The sequence below is a fragment of the Sceloporus occidentalis genome, unplaced genomic scaffold, assembly GCF_023333645.1.
Source record: "Sceloporus occidentalis isolate IW3139 unplaced genomic scaffold, rSceOcc1.0.p SCAF_24, whole genome shotgun sequence".
NCBI classification, from domain to species: domain Eukaryota; kingdom Metazoa; phylum Chordata; class Lepidosauria; order Squamata; family Phrynosomatidae; genus Sceloporus; species Sceloporus occidentalis.
Window position 1 is genome coordinate 8769707 of NW_028317004.1, and position 20187 is coordinate 8789893.

The window sequence follows — 20187 nt, forward strand, 5'->3', positions numbered from 1 at the left end:
GAACATTTATCTCTTAGCAGCAATTTACAAACCAATCTCAGTTCCAATTTTGATCTATTGTGTCTAAGTGCAATCTGAAGAAGGGTGAGCTGGAAATGAATTACGTGACAAACACATGGTATTTTCACCCCCGGCTACAGTACTTGTGACTTTAATGATATTTTACAAATTTTTTTTATTTATTAGTGAATATGTGGTGAAAAATCAAATCATGTTAGTGTCAGCTCTTTTGTATCAAATGTTTCATTATGGCTAAGGAGCAAGATTTTAAGGCATGCTCTTCTAATTTTTCCCATAGTGTAGCATAGAAAAGCTTCACACATTTACACTGCAGTTGCATTTTGAAACAGGAATCAAAAATACTATCATAGTTACTGTAAAACATTGATCCTCTGGTATACCAGGAAATGCTCTGTAGGGAATGCATTAGGAAACTTGTAAAAGTGGACATCATTGGCATCTAAGGTCAGCAGTTCAGATAACAGGTTCAACTGCCGGAAAGAAGAGGGCATCTGGAAAAAAAATCCAGTGTAAACCTGCATAATCCCAGTTTAAAAGGGAACTCCATTTTTATTTTACGTTGTGAAGTCAGCAGGGCACCTAGTAAAATGTGCTTAGTAGGGTTAGCGGAAACAATGGGGTTTTCCATGTATGCCTTACCTTACTGATTCACTCGATCTGCACTTGCAGCCTTTTTGGCAGTGCATGGCTTTTGTATGGGACATTTTGCAATGTCTGTATTTACACGTTATATGTTGCTATGTTAGTTAATTGACACTGTGTTTTGAGCTCCAGGAGGTTTCAAGGTCTTGAGGGCAGAGGTTGCTGAGTGACATAGGATCATGAGTAGGCGACTACTAATGTTAAAAATAAAGTTAAATAAAATATAACACATAAAGTACATAAGTAACACTTTATGTAATATTATGGTGAGCAAAAAAAGTACTAGAAGCCCTCCATGTACAAAAACACTGCTCCAAATGCAAGAATTCCAGTTTTCCAATTCACTTCAATTGGGTACTCTAGTTATGATTATTATTATCTTTTATTTATATAGCGCCAGCAATTTACGCAGCGCTTAATACAATACATATATTCAAGGGGTATGACAAGACGAGAATTGACAGACTAAGACAAACCGATACATTAGGTGGAGAGAGCCCTGTTCACAAGCTTAGAATCTTGAGGGAATGGGGTGACAAACATAAGGCACAGAGAAAGGGTGAGAGGTAGTGTGGTGGTTGTATCAGTGACAAGGAAGCTCTAGCAGCTAAGATAGTGCGGCTTCTCTGAAGAAGTGGGTTTTGAGATGATTCTTGGACGTTTGGGAGGGAGGGTGAATGCTGAAGGTTCGGTGGGAGTAGATTCCAGAGGAGAGCCTTAGCCCATGGGAAGAATGTAAGGATCGAGTAGGAGAGTATTTGCTTATGAGGTCAGAAATGTATGGAGATACGTAAGATTACATTTCAGGTTGTGACATTCATGAACAAATATCAGACAAGCAATTGGTAATATGCAACATGAGAGATGGAGAGAGATCAGGAGAAGACAGGTAGTGCCCCTAAATTTGCATCTTACATGCAATTCACTTTAGGCAGCATAGGTGGTATGTTGTCTGTGCATGCACAGAAGCACATATCAATTTGCATGTATGAGAAATGATCTTCTATTGAAGCCAGTGGGTGTTCAGCTCACATACATGCAAGTTGAGTGGCAAGTCATGATCAAGAACTCCATACTGTTGTCTAAATGTTCACTTGTTTTCAAAGTTTGGATCTGCTTTGGACAGATGAACATATGCTGGCATATTGGGTTAATTTTTGTGATACATTTTAAATAACTGCTAAATTATTTAACAAAGCCTACCTTGTACTGACTATATTTTTTGTAAGGCTGTACATTCACAACATATTGATCATGCCATAAGCATTTTGAATTACTGTTAATATATTTGTATGTCATGTCTGTGATCCTTCCTAATCAATGTGTGTTAAATGTGCCTTCTTAGGGAGAAGCCTGGGATACTTTTAAAACAAAGCTGTTTACAATCAGTGATTGTTGGACAACAGTCATGCTCCTGCAGTCAGACACTTGTCTTCACCTAAGATCAACAGAGGGAATCTAAATCGACATAAACTACATCATATTTACTAATCAATTGTGAATAAGAGCATTTCTCACAGCAGGCAGCAGGAATTGAAAATTCCTTACACCTCAATGGATAATAATGTTTTCCAACTGCATCTTAAAATTTATTTAGACTTCTTCAGAGAAACATACATTTAGTGTCTTTTTAATTACTTAAAGAACCCTGAATAGGAAGTAGAACTTGGCTTGCTTCCTTTAAGGCATAATTAATGGTGAGTTAAAACACCATCTTCACCTGCAAACTCCTACAGTATGTTTTTCCTTTTTCTTTGTGAATAACCCCTCCTCTGTATGTTTTTGGATTTTAATTTTCCATGAAATGCACGTGTTGTATACACGAGCACTGAAATCTGAATGCATTCCTGTCTTTTCAGACATCTTCACCGAGCATACTCTGTCTACCTGTTCTAAATTCCTCAAGAGTGGAATTTAGCTACTACAGTGAGACCAGGTTTATTCTGGAGGAGCTGGATATTCCTGAATCATTTCTAATCTTCAAAGATGAGATCAATCTTCAGCACCTAAATGATGAAGGCAAACTGTTAGTAACGCTTGTTAACATCAGCACCTTGACAAGGTATTAAGCACTGATGAGTTTTCACATACTTATTTCCTGCATTAAAACTTTGTGCAAGGCAATCTAACAGCAAATTTACAGGTATTGTACCTGGCCATTTTCACATACACATTTGCTCTAACACACATATACACACTCATTATAACTAAGTCACACAATTACACACTCTTACTCATTCACACACCACTCACATATGCTCCCATATACCCCACACACTTCACATTCGTACCTTGTCTGCAGCCTTTCCTTCATGTCTGATCACACACAATAAAAAAATAATATACAGAAAAGGGAGCGCACAACAAGTTTGACGAGTCCTATCTAATGGCTATTTTGCTACACACGAGGCCGAATCAGTCACACAGTGCAAGCAGCCGTGATATTACTGCAGGTTCACATAACATTGCATTACGTGACCCCACTGCACTTGCGCCTCCACAAGACAGACTGTGCCTGTTTGTAAAATTTTGGGCCATCCGGGGGCACTTGCCTCCCTGCTCCCCAGGCCAGCCGGTCCCCTTACAGACCTTGATTGTGTCAAGTGGTCCTGAGATCAGATATTTTTTTTTTGTTTTGAATCCTCACTGACAACAATGTATTCTTGAAATTCATAGTGTGGATGCAAATTTGGAGGCATCAGCTGTCAACGTCATTAATCCAGATAATAGATTGGATGGAGTCCAGGCATTCCACGAGTCATCTTCCTCTTTAGTCGCAAAAAAGATTCTTGAAGAGGCACCAGAGCTTATTACTCGGCAGCTAGCTCATCTACTCAGAGGTGAGAGATTACTCATGACATTAATAAATGCTAAAAAGTTTAATGGAGTGTTTCTAAGTCTGTCCATGCTTAAAAAGCGTGATCCATTCTTTGGTTAACAATGCCTTGAAAGGCCACAGGGAGCTTCATAAAAGAAGCAGGGTGTAAAGAGTTTGTTACGAGTATCTTTGTATTGACTAATAAAAATGCACAAGTAAAATAGGCGCAAGCTTTCCTTACTATATTACCAGACAGGAATATTAAGTGGTGCTATCTACACCCCAGCTGGGAGGCTGTAAAGGCTCTGATGGTTGTTTTAACTTTGTTTCCTGTGGCTCGGTGGCATTGGAAGTAATGACACGCGTGCCCTACAGTGGACAATGAATATGGATCAGTGTCCTGTGATTGCATACTTAAAGACTTTTCTGGTCAAAAAATGCTTATATAATTCTATTTTGATGGTGAAAAATGTAACTTTCATTATCCTTTCATTATCTGCAATGGCTATAATCAAATTTCCATTATGTTTCTTCTTTTCTCTTGGAATGTCCAATATAGCCACCACAGCTACAAGCAGTGGGGAAGAAAAACAGAGCCATAAATAGGATTATTGGTGTTTCATAATGTAGCATCAAAGTATCTTACGCAGCCTACACCATTTTGCTAGGATTACACTGAGGCTGTATAAAAAACATATAAAATGATAACATCTGTTTTTTCTTGTAAGCAATATTTACGGATGTCTAGTGTGAAGGAACCCTTCAAATAAACTCTTCTAGATCAGATTCTTAATGTCTGTCCTCAAATTCCCTCAGCGTCCTTTAGTGGTCTTAGTAAAGCCTAAACATCTACTGTAACTAGAAAACAAAAATAGTTTTTTGAAATTATTTTGATCTTTCCTGATTTAACATTTTGCTGGATGATGTTTTTTTTGTTTTGACTTGTTTAATGAAATTTGTATTTTCAGGAAGCATTTTGTTTAATTGTTTGTCTGTGGAACACGGAAGTATTCCTACTCAGCTAGAAGATATTCTTTATGTGCTGGAAGAAAAGTTCCCAGAGCTGCCACCACGGCAGGATATTATCAGCTGTCTACAGGAAACAAAACTGCATAGTCAAGGTAATTGTTGACGTACTGTATGCCTATTATAGAAAACAACGGATTTATGTTTTACGAAAACAAGCAAACTACTTAGTTGATAATACAGTATACTTTTTAGAACTGCACTGGTGAAACACCTGCATTTGATTGAGGGCCCCAGACTGCAAGCATTTTAGATCACATTGTGGGATATGTCTATGAAATGAGGCTGTACCTCCGGGTTAACTGAAGTCACCTGGAGTCAATTGCCTGGGTGCATTATGAGGGTCTCTGTATAGACTGACATGATGACTACTCTACATTTTTTTTTGTGAATTCACAAGAACTATGTGGTTTCTTTATTTCAGGAAGATATTTACAAATGAATGTGATAAACATGGCAAAGATGACAAACAAATCTAAAAACATTTGCTCCGCTTTGTCTCATAGTATCTCAGAACAGAGGTAGTTTTCCACTGATAATCAGCTACTTAGGTTAGATGTGCATCATGGAAATTATAGTTCCACGGCAGTTGGAGAGCTACCTGTCCAGTTGGTTAACAATGTTAAGTAAATTAGCTCATGAACAAACTATAACTGTCAGGAGACTCCACAGCTCAGAGCAGCGTAAGGGTTGGATATGTAGAGTACACCCTTCTAGCAGGTACATTTTAAGGTGTTTGGACTACATAAGAATATTGTTGGGTTTTTTTTGGTTAAACAAAAAGGACATATAGGTTTGCCACAAAAAGCTTTATTTGTTTTTGCTGAATAAAAGACTATTTTTCTATCAAACTGGCTTCCAGTCTTCATCTCTGATAAGATCCCTTACAAATGGACAGGCAAAGATCATCAAATGAGCGGAGGAACCGCATAGGTGTGTATTTGGAGATAAGTGAGGAAATCTAGGTAGGGTAACTTCAATGCAGGGGTGAACATAGGATTTAAAAAGCCCTTGGGTGCAGGATTTGACACACCCTTGTTACTAGCACACACATACTAACACACATACTAACAAATTGCTCTAACACCCACACACTCGCCATATACTTACACATACATACACACGCTTTCTCTCTCACTCCTCTTCTCCCCATCTTTTCCTCTCTCACACATGCCATTAACCCTAAACTGTACCCTGACACTCCGTACACTGGCACACACTCACCTTAATAGTATACACTACCATACAGTGACTATCTTCAGTGTTTTATTAGTATGAACAGGACCCATCTTTTAAATTATTAACAAAGAATGAATCTAATTAGTTTCTCAAAATAGCTTTTATACTTTAATGTCTAAAAACTTCGCTCTAAGCCCTTTCTTTTTTTTTGACATTCTTTATAATTTCCTACAATATGATCACTACAATTGTCTTTCATATTGAGCGAAACAATTAAATATTGCAGCTTGATTGATTTAACAGAGCAAATACAAATAAATAACCACAAAAAAATAATTAGTAGATAAAGATGTGATTGTTTTTCATTAAGAAAAATAATTAACATGAAAGGAGATGGCGGCATTGTTTGATTAAACTCCTCAACAAAGAAATAATTAGCAGTTGGTGATATGCATGGCTATGTTATTTAATAAAAAAAAAGATAAAAACTATGCTTGATAATATTATTTTACAAGAAAACAATCAATGACGTATGTTATTATGTTCATGTTTTTGACAGTTCCTAAATCTATGATACCCATTCCCAAATTTATGATACACATTTATTTTTGTGTATTTTCATTCTTATGCAACTCAATGTGTATACAGTGCATAACATTTTTTCTTTCTTGATCCTTTAAATTAACAAAATTATTCAGAATATCAGTAATACTAATACTATAATGTATCCTATTAGAAATAGATGTGCGTGGAACCACCTCTATAGTACTTTGAGCAGGGCCCTCCTTATCTGTTCTTTTTGTATGTCAAATTGCTGTGATATATACTATTTTGTTGTAATTGTTGTATTTACAATGAAAAACATTAAATTAACTATAAGCAGTTGTAGATGAAACTGTCATTTGCCAAGTAGGTGCCTGTTGAACTATTAAAAAAAAAAGCAGTACAGACAGAGATAAGCTAATGCAAATGTATACTATATGGACAAAAGTATTGGGACACCTGACCATTAAACCAACAGGAACTTTCATGACATTACATATATATATATGACATATATAATATGTCTATGACATTAATACCAAGCTCGCAATCTCCATTCCAGTTCATCCCGAAGGTGTTTGATGGGGTTGAGGTCAGGGCACTGTGCAGGGTAGTCAAGTTGCTCCACATCAAATTCATCCAACCATGTCTTTATGGACACTGTGCACTGGGGCGCAGTCATGCTGGAATAGAAAAGGGCCTTCCTCTAACTGTTCATACAAAGTTGGAAGCATAGCATTGTCAAAAACGTCTTGGTATGCTAAAGGGGATATAACAAGACATTTTGGACAATGCTATGTTTTCAAATTAGTGGGAACAGTTTTGGGAAGGCACTTTTCTATTTCAGAAATTTCCATGAAAACTGCTAAGTGACCTCAGTAGTGTATATTATTGTATTTGAAATATTTCAAGTGACTTTCCATCAGTAAAAATATAAACATGCAGAATACCGTTCCTAACTACTGGCTAGTTATATCACATTATTTTACTGTCTGGAAAATGCTATATGTTTAAAACATGGCTTATGAACTTTGCCTGTGATATTTGTCATCTATGGCGATTGATAAATCTGTTGGATGTGATTTACACGTGTTGTATACAATATTGACTAATCAAGTCATATTCACCAGGTACAAGTGTTGACGAGATTATACTCAACGACTACAAAGAGCTTTTTGATGGGGATATAAAAGTGGCTATTAGTACCATTTACATGATGTTAGAGGTAAGTAGTTATTGTGTCTCCCACGTTTGGCATTCTGTAAAAGGGTTTAATATTAAATACTAGAGATCGCACAGGTACTATGTGCACTGGCAACATTTAGATTGCTTGTGAGCATTCAATTTAGTTTATGTGTCGGGGCAGCATGGAGGCACAAGGATCCAGAAACAGAAGTGGAGAGGAGATGTTTAGTTTTCTTGTCCTCCATTATCCCTGATAGTCAGAAAAGGATCCAGGCAATAGGGTTAAGGTCACACTGGCTCACATGGCACTAGAGTTACATCTGCATTCCATCACTGTTTACAGAACACAGAACACAGGTTCTGTGTTTGCCGATGTGGGGTGCTGTATTGACCCTTGGTGGATAATTTGCTACTCTAGGTCTAATTTTCCTATATGGTGGGGCTAATCCTCTTCTCATGTAAATACTCTTCATCTTACCTCAATGGACTGTTCCAAATGCTTTCAGTCCTCACTTTACTGTGGTAGCCTAAACATAACTTCAGGGTGTGATTATACATAGTATACAAAGCAAATGCACTACGGTATCCCCAGGCCTGTGCTTGTACAATTTATCTAACTGCAAATTTAACAATGATTTAATAAATACTTGTTATACAATCCCCCAGCAAGAAGAAAATAGTTATCCACATAAATTAACCACATTCTCTTCTAAGAAATGAACAGAGTTACATTTTAACTTGTCTTAGAAAAAAGTCCACAGGGAGATGGCACTAGAGGCAGCAGAAGCAAATAATTTCAAAGTTGTTTCCAAATCCCCACATTGTCTGTCAAAATAATTAATGATGCAGATATTTGAAGAAAGAACATCTTACTTTGAGCCCTGCCATTAAACGTTGATGTTTTGTAGATAAAACCCAGGTAATTGGCGTTTGCAGCCCCAGCAGAAAACTCTTCCAACCTACCGGTAAATGCTGATTTTTGCCCCCAGTGGTTATCTAATTTTTTTCACATTTCAGAAATGTGGAGAGCTTTGGGGTGTCTGTCTATGCTAATAGTTTTGCAGCTGCTCAGCTACAAAAACAAAAAAGAGATGAATATTCATACTTAAGTTTGCCATAAAGGGGTAGTCATAAATTAAAGTTGATGATAAAAGTGCCTATTAAAAAGTAAGATGGCCAGAGTTGCTAAAAATGGACGTTATACCCCAAAATAAACATTCCCTAAAAACTGAATAGATTTCTTACAATGTTTTGAAGTCTCTAATGGACTTCCTTTGTTGTGTCTTAGTCAAATGAGTTTTAACCTTGGACTGGTCCTAGATTATGCAAGGAAATTTTTGGTGGGTCATTGGGCCTGGGCCGACTTGTTTCAATTTCAGAATTCATAAAATCATGGAAAGTGGATTGCCGCACAGCCATTTAAGCCACAGACCCTCACTGACAGTCCTCTCACTCTTGCTCTCTCACACTCACATTCACTTTCACGCGCTCTCTTAATGCCTCCCTACCTTTTCCGCTGACAGCATCCATGTCCCAGTCTCCATTTCCACAGCTCCACTTCTTTTGCCCTTTCTTGTCCTTCTGTCTTCTTTTTTTTCGGTCTTCTCTCTTCATCCGCCTCTCCCCGGTATCAGCTCGGTTATAAAAGTTACTTTTACAAAAGAGTGGATCCTCCGTATACACTGTCTCCCTTGATTAAAGGAACAGGGGAGAGAATGTGGTGCACTCTGCACCCATTGCAGATGGGTTCAAGGAGAAGGAGAAGTATAGAAATGCAGGACACATGAGAGGTCAGCGGAGAATGTAGGGAGACATTGAGGGAGATTGAGTGAGAGCGAGAGTGAGAGCAAGCAAAACAAAAACAGTGGTTCTGGGTTTGCTTTTTTTTAATAGAGTCATTTTATATCAAGGCTTTTTCTTTTTCTTCATTAAGAGCCAAAGTTTGATGGGTCGTCTTACAATTAGTCCCAAACACCTGTATAAGCAGTTAGGCAGCCACCCAAACTCAAACAAAAACGTATTAATGGGAACTCATTCACTAAACAGTCTTGTACCAAAGATGGGACTAAACCATGCAATATACCTCTCTGTAAACTTTGTAAACACATCTGCAGGAATAATACAGCTCAGCACAATATGCATCATCAAAGGCTCATACTCATGCAAATATAGTGTATATAATGCAGTGAACTGAGCTAACCAAAAGACAAAAATAAGATGAAATGACATATCATCCAAAAGAACAAAAATTTACTGAAATCCTTTAAATCATCACGTCAGACAGATAAACTAGTCCATACGTAACCTCAAAATCAAAAAGCACTCTAATGGAACTCCAAAGATACCCCAAAACAGAAAGATGTTTAAAATTAATATGATTCATTAATTATCCATTCAGTAAATTGTGTAATCTTTCATTGGTGGAAAATATTTGATTTACAATTCAACTCCCTGGCTAAACTCAGTTGTGGATGCTTTGAAGTCAATAGAAAAAACACTGCTCCTAGGGCATTCAGTAGTAGATTCTATGCAGATGTGTAAAGAGGTTAAAACATAGTGTAACATAGGGGAAGCAACAAAAAATAAAGTTATATGCGGATGACGTACTACTTACAGTCAGAGATCCCTTAAATTCCTTAATGAAGACAATGGATTTAATACACCAATATAGTTTGGTTTCTAACTATAAATTAAACTTAAAGAAATCCATTGCGCTCCCTTTTTGCTTAGACGTAAAACAAAAGAAAGAAATGGAGAAAATAGGATTAAGTTGGGCTAATCACTCACTTTGCTATTTGGGAGTTAAAATTTCTATTACCCCAAATAATTGGATGGAGATTAATCTCCTCCCTTTGATAAAAGAAACTAATCTTTATTTTAAAAATTGGTGTAGTTTGTATATATCATGGTGGGGGAGGATAAATGTGGTCAAGGCATACATCTTACCAAAATTTTTATATCTCTTTAGAATGATTCCCTTGAGTATACCCTATAGCTGGATGGAGCTAATCCAACGGTCCTTTAATAGATTCATCTGGGCAGCTAGGAAACCAAGATTGAAACAGCAATGGATTTCAATGAATAAATCACAAGGAGGTCTAAGCGTGCCACTTATTCAAGACTATTCACAAGCGGCTATATTTTTACAAGCATGTTTAACACAGAGAATTGAAGCAACTCAAGAACCGTGGTATAGAGCAGAGATTCCAAGAAACTACCCATATAATAATTTACAAACTCTTTTTTGGTTATCGACCAAAAAAGTTACTCATATAATGGAAACAGCAAACAGTATGGTTCTGAGACAGCTCCTTAAAAATTGGAATTGGGTAAAAAGACAGTCAGGATTAAAAGATAAGATCATAACAGGCCTCCCACTCCATATTTTAGGAAACTGTATGGAGAATATAAACTTGAAACCTTGGAGCCAGAGAGGTATAATCTTTTTCGCAACTCCAAATTGAATACCAGCTTCCAATCGAAGAATGTTATAATTATTTAAGAGTAAAAAGTTTCCTGCTAAAGTGGAACTTAAACCCCAAAATACAAGAACTTTTAGGCTATTTGACCGAAGTAGGCACTCAGCGAAAAGCACTTTCAAAAGCGCTCCAACTTATAGCACTGTTGAAAAAAGATCATACCCCTTTGGCCCTAAAAAAATGGGAGAAGGATCTGGGAAGTAGAATTAATATAGAGGACTGGAATAAATCGTTGAATCTAACTTATAAAAATATACACTGCCTAAACTTGAATGAGGTACAATATAAACTAATAAATCGTTGGTATTTAGTTTCCACAAAAAATGTATCCAAACAATATACCGAATTGCTGGAGGTGTGGATATTTTAAGGGAGATTTTCTCCACATATGGTGGAATTGTTCCCTTTTAAATAGACTGTGGATGAAGGTATCGGAAAAACTTATAGATATATTTGGCTCGCAATGGACATTAACTCCAGATAGAGCGTTATTACATTTGACTTTACCTAAAGCCACAAGTCAAGAAATACAACTATTATTACACCTATTGACAGCTATTAAGATAGTAATAGCTAGAAAGTGGAGAACTCCAGAGCCAATATCATGGATAATAGTAAGATCGCAAATCCTACACCAATGTTACATGGAGAAATTGATCCTAACACAAGATAGAGGCACTATTAAAAATCAGGAAATATGGGAAAAGTGGATCAACCTCATTTTAGACGGCAAATTAGATTAGAAATAAGCCTGACTAAATACTTTATATCTTCTTTTCTTTTGTCTTTGGCTATAGGCTAAGGAAACAAATATGGCCAATATACCTTAGTAACGATAATGAAATATATATACACACAGGGCCGGCCTTAGGGGTGTGCGACCTGTGCGACCGCACAGGGCGCCATGGTTGCAGGGGCGCCTGACCGGGACTTAGATTAAAGCATCGGTTTTTTTTTTTGTGTTTTTTTTTAAACTTTATTTAACATCATTCATGTTAAATAAAGTAAAAAAAAAAAACGATGCTTAAATCTAAGTCCCGGTCAGTTCTCGGCAACCGCTCGGCGCCCCTCACTCTCCGTGACTCCGTCGCTGTGCCGGCATCTCATGTTGAGCGTCGGACTATTCCGGCTCTCAACATGAAATGCCGGCACCGCGGCAGAGTGAGAAGACGGATGCCTCCCGCTCTCACCGCAAGACTCCGGCAACAAGGTAAGTGGGGGGGGTGTAGTTTGAAGGGGCAGAGGGGGGGTGTAGTTTGAAGGGGCAGGGGGGGGGGTGTAGTTTGAAGGGGCAGAGGGGGGGTGTAGTTTGAAAGGGCAGAGGGGGGGTGTAGTTTGAAGGGGCAGAGGGGGGGTGTAGTTTGAAGGGGCAGAGGGGGGGTGTAGTTTGAAGGGGCAGGGGGGGTGTAGTTTGAAGGGGCAGGGGGGGGTGTAGTTTGAAGGGGCAGAGGGGGGGTGTAGTTTGAAAGGGCAGAGGGGGGGTGTAGTTTGAAGGGGCAGAGGGGGGGTGTAGTTTGAAGGGGCAGAGGGGGGGTGTAGTTTGAAGGGGCAGGGGGGGTGTAGTTTGAAGGGGCAGAGGGGGGGTGTAGTTTGAAGGGGCAGAGGGGGGGGTGTAGTTTGAAGGGGCAGAGGGGGGGTGTAGTTTGAAGGGACAGGGGGGGGTGTAGTTTGAAGGGACAGGTGGGGGTGTAGTTTGAATGGGCAGGGGGGGTAGTTTGAAGGGGCATGGGGGGTAGTTTGAAGGGGCAGAGAGGGCGGGTAGTTTGAAGGGGCAGAGAGGGGGGGTAGTGAGGGGGGGCGCCAGAGGAGTAGTCCGCACAGGGCGCCACAACGCCTAAGGCCGGCTCTGTATACACACTATTATGTAAATGCGAAAACCCCAAATGAGTCCATACCTACATATTCAGTATATTTAATATATGAAATTACGGAATCCACAATAACTGTTGTCTTAGTATTGTCAGTTTTTTTAATTGTATCTTGTTTGTTATTTGTCTAAATACTGTATTGTATTCCTTTTTTATGTTGTATTTAATACTTAAAAAACAAATAAATTAAAAAAAACAAAAACAAAACATAGTGTAACATAGACCATTTAATCATCTCACTGTCAAGTCAAAATATTAATAATTGTCAGGAAGGCAAGAAATGTACCATGTACCAACTTGCACTACCTACACATCATCAACCATTTTAATCATACTTAAAGTTATCATGCATATTTAATGATTAAGAATATAAAGCTTTAATTTCACAACAATCTGTACAAATAGGAGACAATTTAGTGACATCAAGACTAATCCCTATGCATGTAGAGTAAATCTACAAGAATCACTACACACTTACAGCTTATTAACACATTAATTCAAATTAATTTGACAATTTATTTGATTTGGAGGTGCAGAGGTATGCTTTGATTTGATTAGACAAACCTTGGTTTAGATGTGAAAGCTGCAGATGCTGTGCTGTAAATAAATGACATACCCACTAAACATTTACATGCATCTGAGCAGTTAGAGATTTTTCTTTGAATTGTGTGTTGGGAGTTGAATAGTTTACGAGTGAGTCTGGTTTTGACATGAAATCAGCATTTGGTTGCAAATTGTAGTTTTTATGCTTATTACTGCTTTAGACTTGATAAAGGGAGGTCAGATTAAAGTTATCATACAATTTTTGCATTGGACTAGCATGTCGATTCCCAAATATATATAAATATATAATAAATATAAGATTGACAGACCTATATGGGGATTTAATGCAGTTTAAAACATCATAGAAAACTTTCTACAGTTTGTAAAATAAATTGATTCTTTTTTACAAGTGTAGTGACACTGAATGTTTAAGTAATTCTGTTTGATGGAAAACACGAACCCTTTGCCTCTTGTGTAGCTTTTCAGAAAGAGCTTCCTGTTGTGAGAAGTTAGGGTATGTAAAATAAATGATGTATGGAGATATTGGAATGCGACTTGGCTACCTTATATCTAAGGAACATTAAACATAGGGCCCTCGTTTAGCAAATAAATAACCATTCATTTCTGTGGCTTCACACTTTGGACTTTTGTGCATATTCTGCCAAGATAAAGAGAGGATATTAGGGATTTAACATAAAATATATCGCCAAGGGGGCTTCTCATAGTCCTAGTCTTTCTGCCACATGGTGTGTTACTAATGTGCATAAATGGGCTTAAATGAATGTGTTGTCTGTGTTGCATTTGAAATATGTATATATTTATATATTATTTTCTAATTGTGTTTAAAAACAAAACATTAAATATGTAACTTTATTGAGTTTGAAATCCAATATACATACATAAATCAACTTCAATTAATTTTTAAAAGCAGTGTACGAAAGCGCCCACTGATTTCCAAAGTTGCAGCTGCCACTGTGATCATAAGTTTATATTTTTCCGGTTAATAATGGACTTCGCTTAATATTAATCCCTCGCACGTTATATGACATGTTGTCAGGGCACTCGGTGCCAGATCAGGTAGGAGTCTCAATGCAGGGGCAGGTTCAGAACATGGATGTAGGCCGGCTGATGTGTCCAGTTCAGGGCTGTGCGCTACTTTAGCTTTAGATTTTCTATTAGGCGCCATCTTTAGGTGTTCAGAGAGAGCAGGAGAAAAACAGGCAGGAAACTGGAAGCCCACGGGCAGGGCAGACGACTAGGAAGCACACGGGCAGGGCAGACGGCTAGGAAGCCCACTGGCAGGGCAGACGGCTATGAAGCCCACTGGCAGGGCAGACGGCTAGGAAGCCCACTGGCAGGGCAGATGGCTAGGAAGCCCACTGGCAGGGCAGGCGGCTAGGAAGCCCTCAGGCAGGGCACAAGGCTTGGAAGCAGCTGGACAGGTAGGTACGTCTGGAACACGCCGGGGTCTGGTACACAAAACTGGATCGTTGACATAGCCAAGAGTCATACACAGGAGACCGATCAAATGCAGCAAAGCAGTAGCTCAGTATACAGGGCCAGGAACACAATGCTCTAGCAATGAGGCTAGGCTGATGCCTGGTTTATATTAAGCCTTAATTGACCAAACGAGGGGCAGGTGTTTCAAGAGCATTAGGGAACAGCATGGTCCAAGGAGAGGCAGAAGGACACTGCAGTCCAAGATCCACCTGGTGGAGTATTGGATAGGTGATAAACCCAGAGTCCACAGGGTTGCAGGTTCGAATCCCGGTGGTGCCTGACACATGTACTATTCACTGGTATTAGAAGTCAGGTTTGTAATGATGTCTAAGTATTAGATGAAAATGGAAATGGGAGGGTGTTATACAGACACTAGACAAGCCAAAAGGCTTGTTTTTCCTCAGAAATCTCATGGTGCTGCCACAACCACAAGGGATTCTGGGTAGGCGCATGCAAATAAGGCTAACAATTATCACCTTTGCCTCTATAAATACTATATATAGTGGAAGGGTTTCCATCACCTTTACCCACCATAACTTATGTAATGGTATTTGGTAAAATTAAAGATTATAATAACGACGATCTGGCATTATCTTTTGTTGTAACCTTTGGTTGTCGGTGATGTGTTGTTGAGAGGCACTTAAAAAGTCAAGTGAATGTACTTAGTACCATAAGAAAGTACCCTGGGTTTTTTGGATCAGTTTTTACAAACCTAACAAGGTAATACCTGTAGATCTGAAAGCCATGTGACTGTGAGGGCTTTATGCTATAAACAATTTTAGGGCCTGCCACTAGGAAAGTCATATGAGATTGGTACTATTTGGGCCTAGACAAAAGTATTAGAAGGGAGATCAGCAGTGACATAGGCACAGATCTCCTTTGTCTTCTTTAGACTACCAAAAACAGACAATATAATGTATAAGTAATTCTGTTTTATGGAAAACAGGAAGCCCTGGCTCTTGCGGAGCTTTTCATAAAGTGCTTCCTGTTGTGAGAAGTTACAGTATGCAAAAATAATGATGTCACTTATCATCTGGTCAATACCGCTTTTCTTGTAGCGTCTGCTACCCCGCTAATTCAAGGTAAAGGCAGAGCCTGCTCATAAATGTACAGAGGATTATGTACAAGGTGTCACAGGTGCACAAACAGCATAAAAATACACGCATTTGTGAGTGCGCCATCATATAGGCAATAATTCCAAGATGTTGCCAAATATAAATATAAATATGTCTGGGTTTTAGCAAACAAAAAAAAGTCAACCAAATTACAAGTGTAAATGCTGGTAATTCCGTTTACGTATATCATATGGCACATATTCATACCTGGGAACTCTCCGGTTACCTGGTATTAACCTATTATGTGCATGCAACACCATTTACATAACCCCTGGTAGTGAGGCAGTTATGCCACTTTATAGAACTCAAAGTCAGACCTCAGCTATAGTATTATGTACAGTTCTAGAGACCCCATCTCCAGAAGCATATTGATATTATAGACAGAGTTCAGAGGATGGCTACTAAAATGGTGAATGGTTTGCAGGATATTAGGAAAGGGATCTCAATAATTACAGTTTGGGAGACAGAAGAGAGAGAGAGGGGGGGGGGGGTGATAGAAACTAACATAATATTTAAAAGACAAACTTTCGAGAGTTATATCTTCATCAGACCTGATGAAGAGATAACTCTCGGAAGCTTGTCTTTTAAATATTATGTTAGTCCAATAAAAAAGGTATCACCGCATACTCTGCAATACTCTGTTTTTTTTTACATCGTGTCTACTGGACTAATATGGCTAAACCCATTTACATTATATATATATATTTATTTATTTTTTGTCGAGTTACAGACAAGGATATGCTCTCACCTAAAACTTGCCAAAAGGCCAAAAGGATCCCAAAACAGATTTGAGAGTAGAGACTTCTCTCAAATCTACAATCTCAAAGTAGAACTTCATGGGATACCAATAAAGGAGTCAGTAAGGATCCAGCCAGAGCGTAAACATCTCCACAGAGGCATCTGTCCTCAAGCTTGTCCTCATGGTTTAAAAATAGAGGATTAGATGTAAGTTAGTGGTTTAAAGAAAGAGGAAGTAAGATTAGAAGCCTGATATCTGAAAGGTACCCATTGGATGCATTCTAATAAAAAATGCCCTTCACAGCTTTATCACTGAGAATTGGCACACATTATACGGTGTAGAATCCAACACTGCCTTGAACACTGTCCCTTTAAGAATGCTGATCTGAAAACAAAAGAAAATATTTGCCATAGTGTATAGGTTAAAGGTTAGAGATACTGTGGTTTCTCAATTAGGCATGTAAATGAAACATTCATTATCTTACATGCTGAGAAGTTGATGAACTGTGCAGTATGTCTAAGCCCACAGTCAGTAGTGAGATAAACCATTTCAGACAATGCAGTCAAAAACCCAGCTAAGGTCTTCTCAGGCTTCCCTTGATTGATTATTCACTACATAATTGTATTTTACTGTAGATGTAGAAACTGAACAAAGTCAAAATGTATAAGAGGGTGTTTACCCAGAGACAGTACCAAAGCTACTGTGTCACTTGGCTGTACTTGTCTGCCCAGGCCAAAGGAATACCTGAAGTAATATTCCAGATATGACATTGGGTTTTATGACCCATGTAGACGCATCCATGTGGCGTCATGCACCGTTTTACTCTTAGGTTACTACTTTTGGGGGCCTTTTTTACTTTCGGCAGTTTGACATATTGGTCATCTAATTTTGGCGTATATTATACTGAAAATAGTGTTGGACACTGGGGAATTAAACCAATATATTTGAGAAAATGCCAGAAATGTTAAATTGTGTCATAGAGTGGGACTTTATAAGTGCTTTAATGGTTATGTTATGAATAGTGAATGCTACAGTGTTAAGTACAGATCTGGAGTCTCAGATAGCTAGATAGATAGATAGATAGATAGATAGATAGATAGATATTCCTAATTGGTGTCATTCGATGCTTAGAAAGTAACAGTCAGCCTACGTTGCAAATCAATATATTGTGAGTAAGAAATAGATAAAATAGTTAACATTATTTATTTATATTGCACAGCAATAATTAATGTCAGTAATTTCTAGCTAACTGGTTTAAATGGCAAGTTCTAAGTATATAAGCTCAGTTGATAAAACAACCCCAGACTTTAGGTATTCTTTATTTTGACTATTGAATAAAATAATAGCAACTGACTGAAACTATGAGCTAGCAGTTGAGATGCGTAATTAAATATCTCTTGGAATGCAAAAGAAATATACATGATGTATCACTGTTTTTCAGTATTAACCAGTTATCTTACAGGACAACACATTTAGCGGCTTTATAGATAAACTTATTGAAAAAAAACTTTTTCAGTGTCCGAATCAGCTTGTGCTCTACTGTAAAGACTAAGTCTGTGACAAACCCCTTTAAGCTGAGGGCCAATAAATCCCTTGTTTTGGGACTTAAATTAAGGGCAGTAAGGCTGATTAGCAGCAACTGGTAAACCCTGATTTCATCCAGAGGGGAACAAAAAAGCGAAATAATAAAATAAAACCCTAGCTCCCTGTTGGAGTCCTCTTTGGTCCATACTTTCCTGCCTAGACCGAAGAGACTAAATGTCGTCTCTTAATCCTCCCTGCTAGACACAGCTAAACCAGGGTCTGGATAACCTCCTCCAGACAACACATAGGTCCAGGCAGGAAATGCACTGGTTTAGCCATATTCTTTCTGGGCCTCTGCTTGTGAAGGGGAGTGGGGCATTAGCCCACCCTGCTTTCCAGCTCAACTTTTCCACCCCAGGGACATTTTGTGCGATTTTGTGACAAATTGATGACTATTCATGCAATTAAGCATAGGACTGCCCCTCCTCTTCGGAAGTAAAGTTTCTACTTGTGCTTCAAACAAGTCTGGACATTTGAACACTAGCACTCTTCCTACCCCATCTCAAGAATATATTTGATGTGTGAAAATTAGATGAAACATCTGATATACTCTCCCTCCTCCTTATAAAGACTGCGTGAACTAATCAGTAGCAGATCAGAAAGTTAACATTAGGACTTATACAAATATAGTTTAATCGGGAGGAATACTCATGTAGACCTTCATGTTTGAAGATAATATACTATACTTTCCCTATAGTATAGACATAAGGTTTTTAATACATATAAGTTACTTATTTTAATATGTAAACACAATGACACAGGTTTATTTAGAGTATAGAACTGCAAAAATGTAGTATTAGAGAAAAAAACAATTTACTTTAAGGTCCAGGTGGTCATCCAGACGTCTTCCAAAAAAGGAACATTACACATCCCATCCAGTTGTCTCCATAAAGGTTTAGTAAGTTTATTAGAAGTAAATTGGGAACATCTCTTGAGATTGGACACAAAGGTCTTGCAAACTGTAAATTTAATAAACAAACAGCTGTTGGGAATATGCTGTAATAGCTGCTATTAAACTCCATTAGCAATGTTGATGGCTTGCTTGAATTTGATGCATCATTTATCCAGCACTTTCAAGAGGTTTTAGGAAAATATGTAGATTAAAAAAAAACACAACAGGGTAGATGTTTTTTATTTAAAGCTGTCACAAGTGAAATATACATCATGCTCATACATCTGATATACAACAGCTTTTCATAGGAATTATAAACAATTATTTAAACTAACAATTGTAATTTACCCTTGTGACATGCCAATGGTTAGTAACATGACCAGTGAATAAGCTGGTCGCACAAATAATATAATATATATATAACCTTGTCATTCATGATGGGTTTTTTTTTGTGCTGCACAAATCCTTGTAGCGTTAATCTGGCTACCATGCTGCCATTACTGGACACTGGCACAAAATACATTGCACAACCACGTTACAAATGTATAAGCATTGATATCGCATTATACCATACTTCAGGGAGGGGAAACAGGAAACCTTTGAGAAACGAGGCATGGTTGATAGTGGACAGGGGTGGCATTAGTGGCAAGTGGTATGAGGTTGTGGGCATCATATTGATGTAGAATGCCAGGATATGGTTTTAGTGGGCCATGAAGAGTCCGCATGGGAACTGTGAGGTCTCTGTGAGGTTTGCCCTGGCTTACATAGACACTAGCATAGCGGAACCAGGAAAAAAGCAAAGGTTGTGCAACCATGAAATTATCTTATGGAACTGTAAAAGGCATCCATTTTATTCATGGGAATATCTGTGCCTTGTATCTGCCCTCTGCCCTGTAGCAGTCTATAGTCCCTCAATTCCAAGACTCTTGTGCTGCCTCCTGTTTCAGTATAGATTGTAAGCTTGCAAGCAGGTCCCTCTCTACCTAATATATAGTATTTGTCATACCCCTTGAATATATGCACTGTAAGAAGCACTACATAAATTGTTGGTGC

The 20187-nt window shown here is 38.2% G+C and overlaps 1 protein-coding gene across 1 annotated transcript in view; it reads left to right on the top strand.

Moving 5' to 3' along the window:
• The window catches only part of LOC149300583 (protein prune homolog 2-like), a 94309-nt gene that overhangs the window by 5548 nt on the left and 68574 nt on the right, over positions 1 to 20187 (top strand). Inside the window, exons 3-6 of the mRNA XM_089485093.1 lie at positions 2523 to 2725; positions 3340 to 3503; positions 4450 to 4602; positions 7360 to 7454. Coding sequence (XP_089341219.1) covers positions 2523 to 2725; positions 3340 to 3503; positions 4450 to 4602; positions 7360 to 7454 — 615 coding nt within the window. The remainder of the gene's footprint in view (positions 1 to 2522; positions 2726 to 3339; positions 3504 to 4449; positions 4603 to 7359; positions 7455 to 20187) is intronic.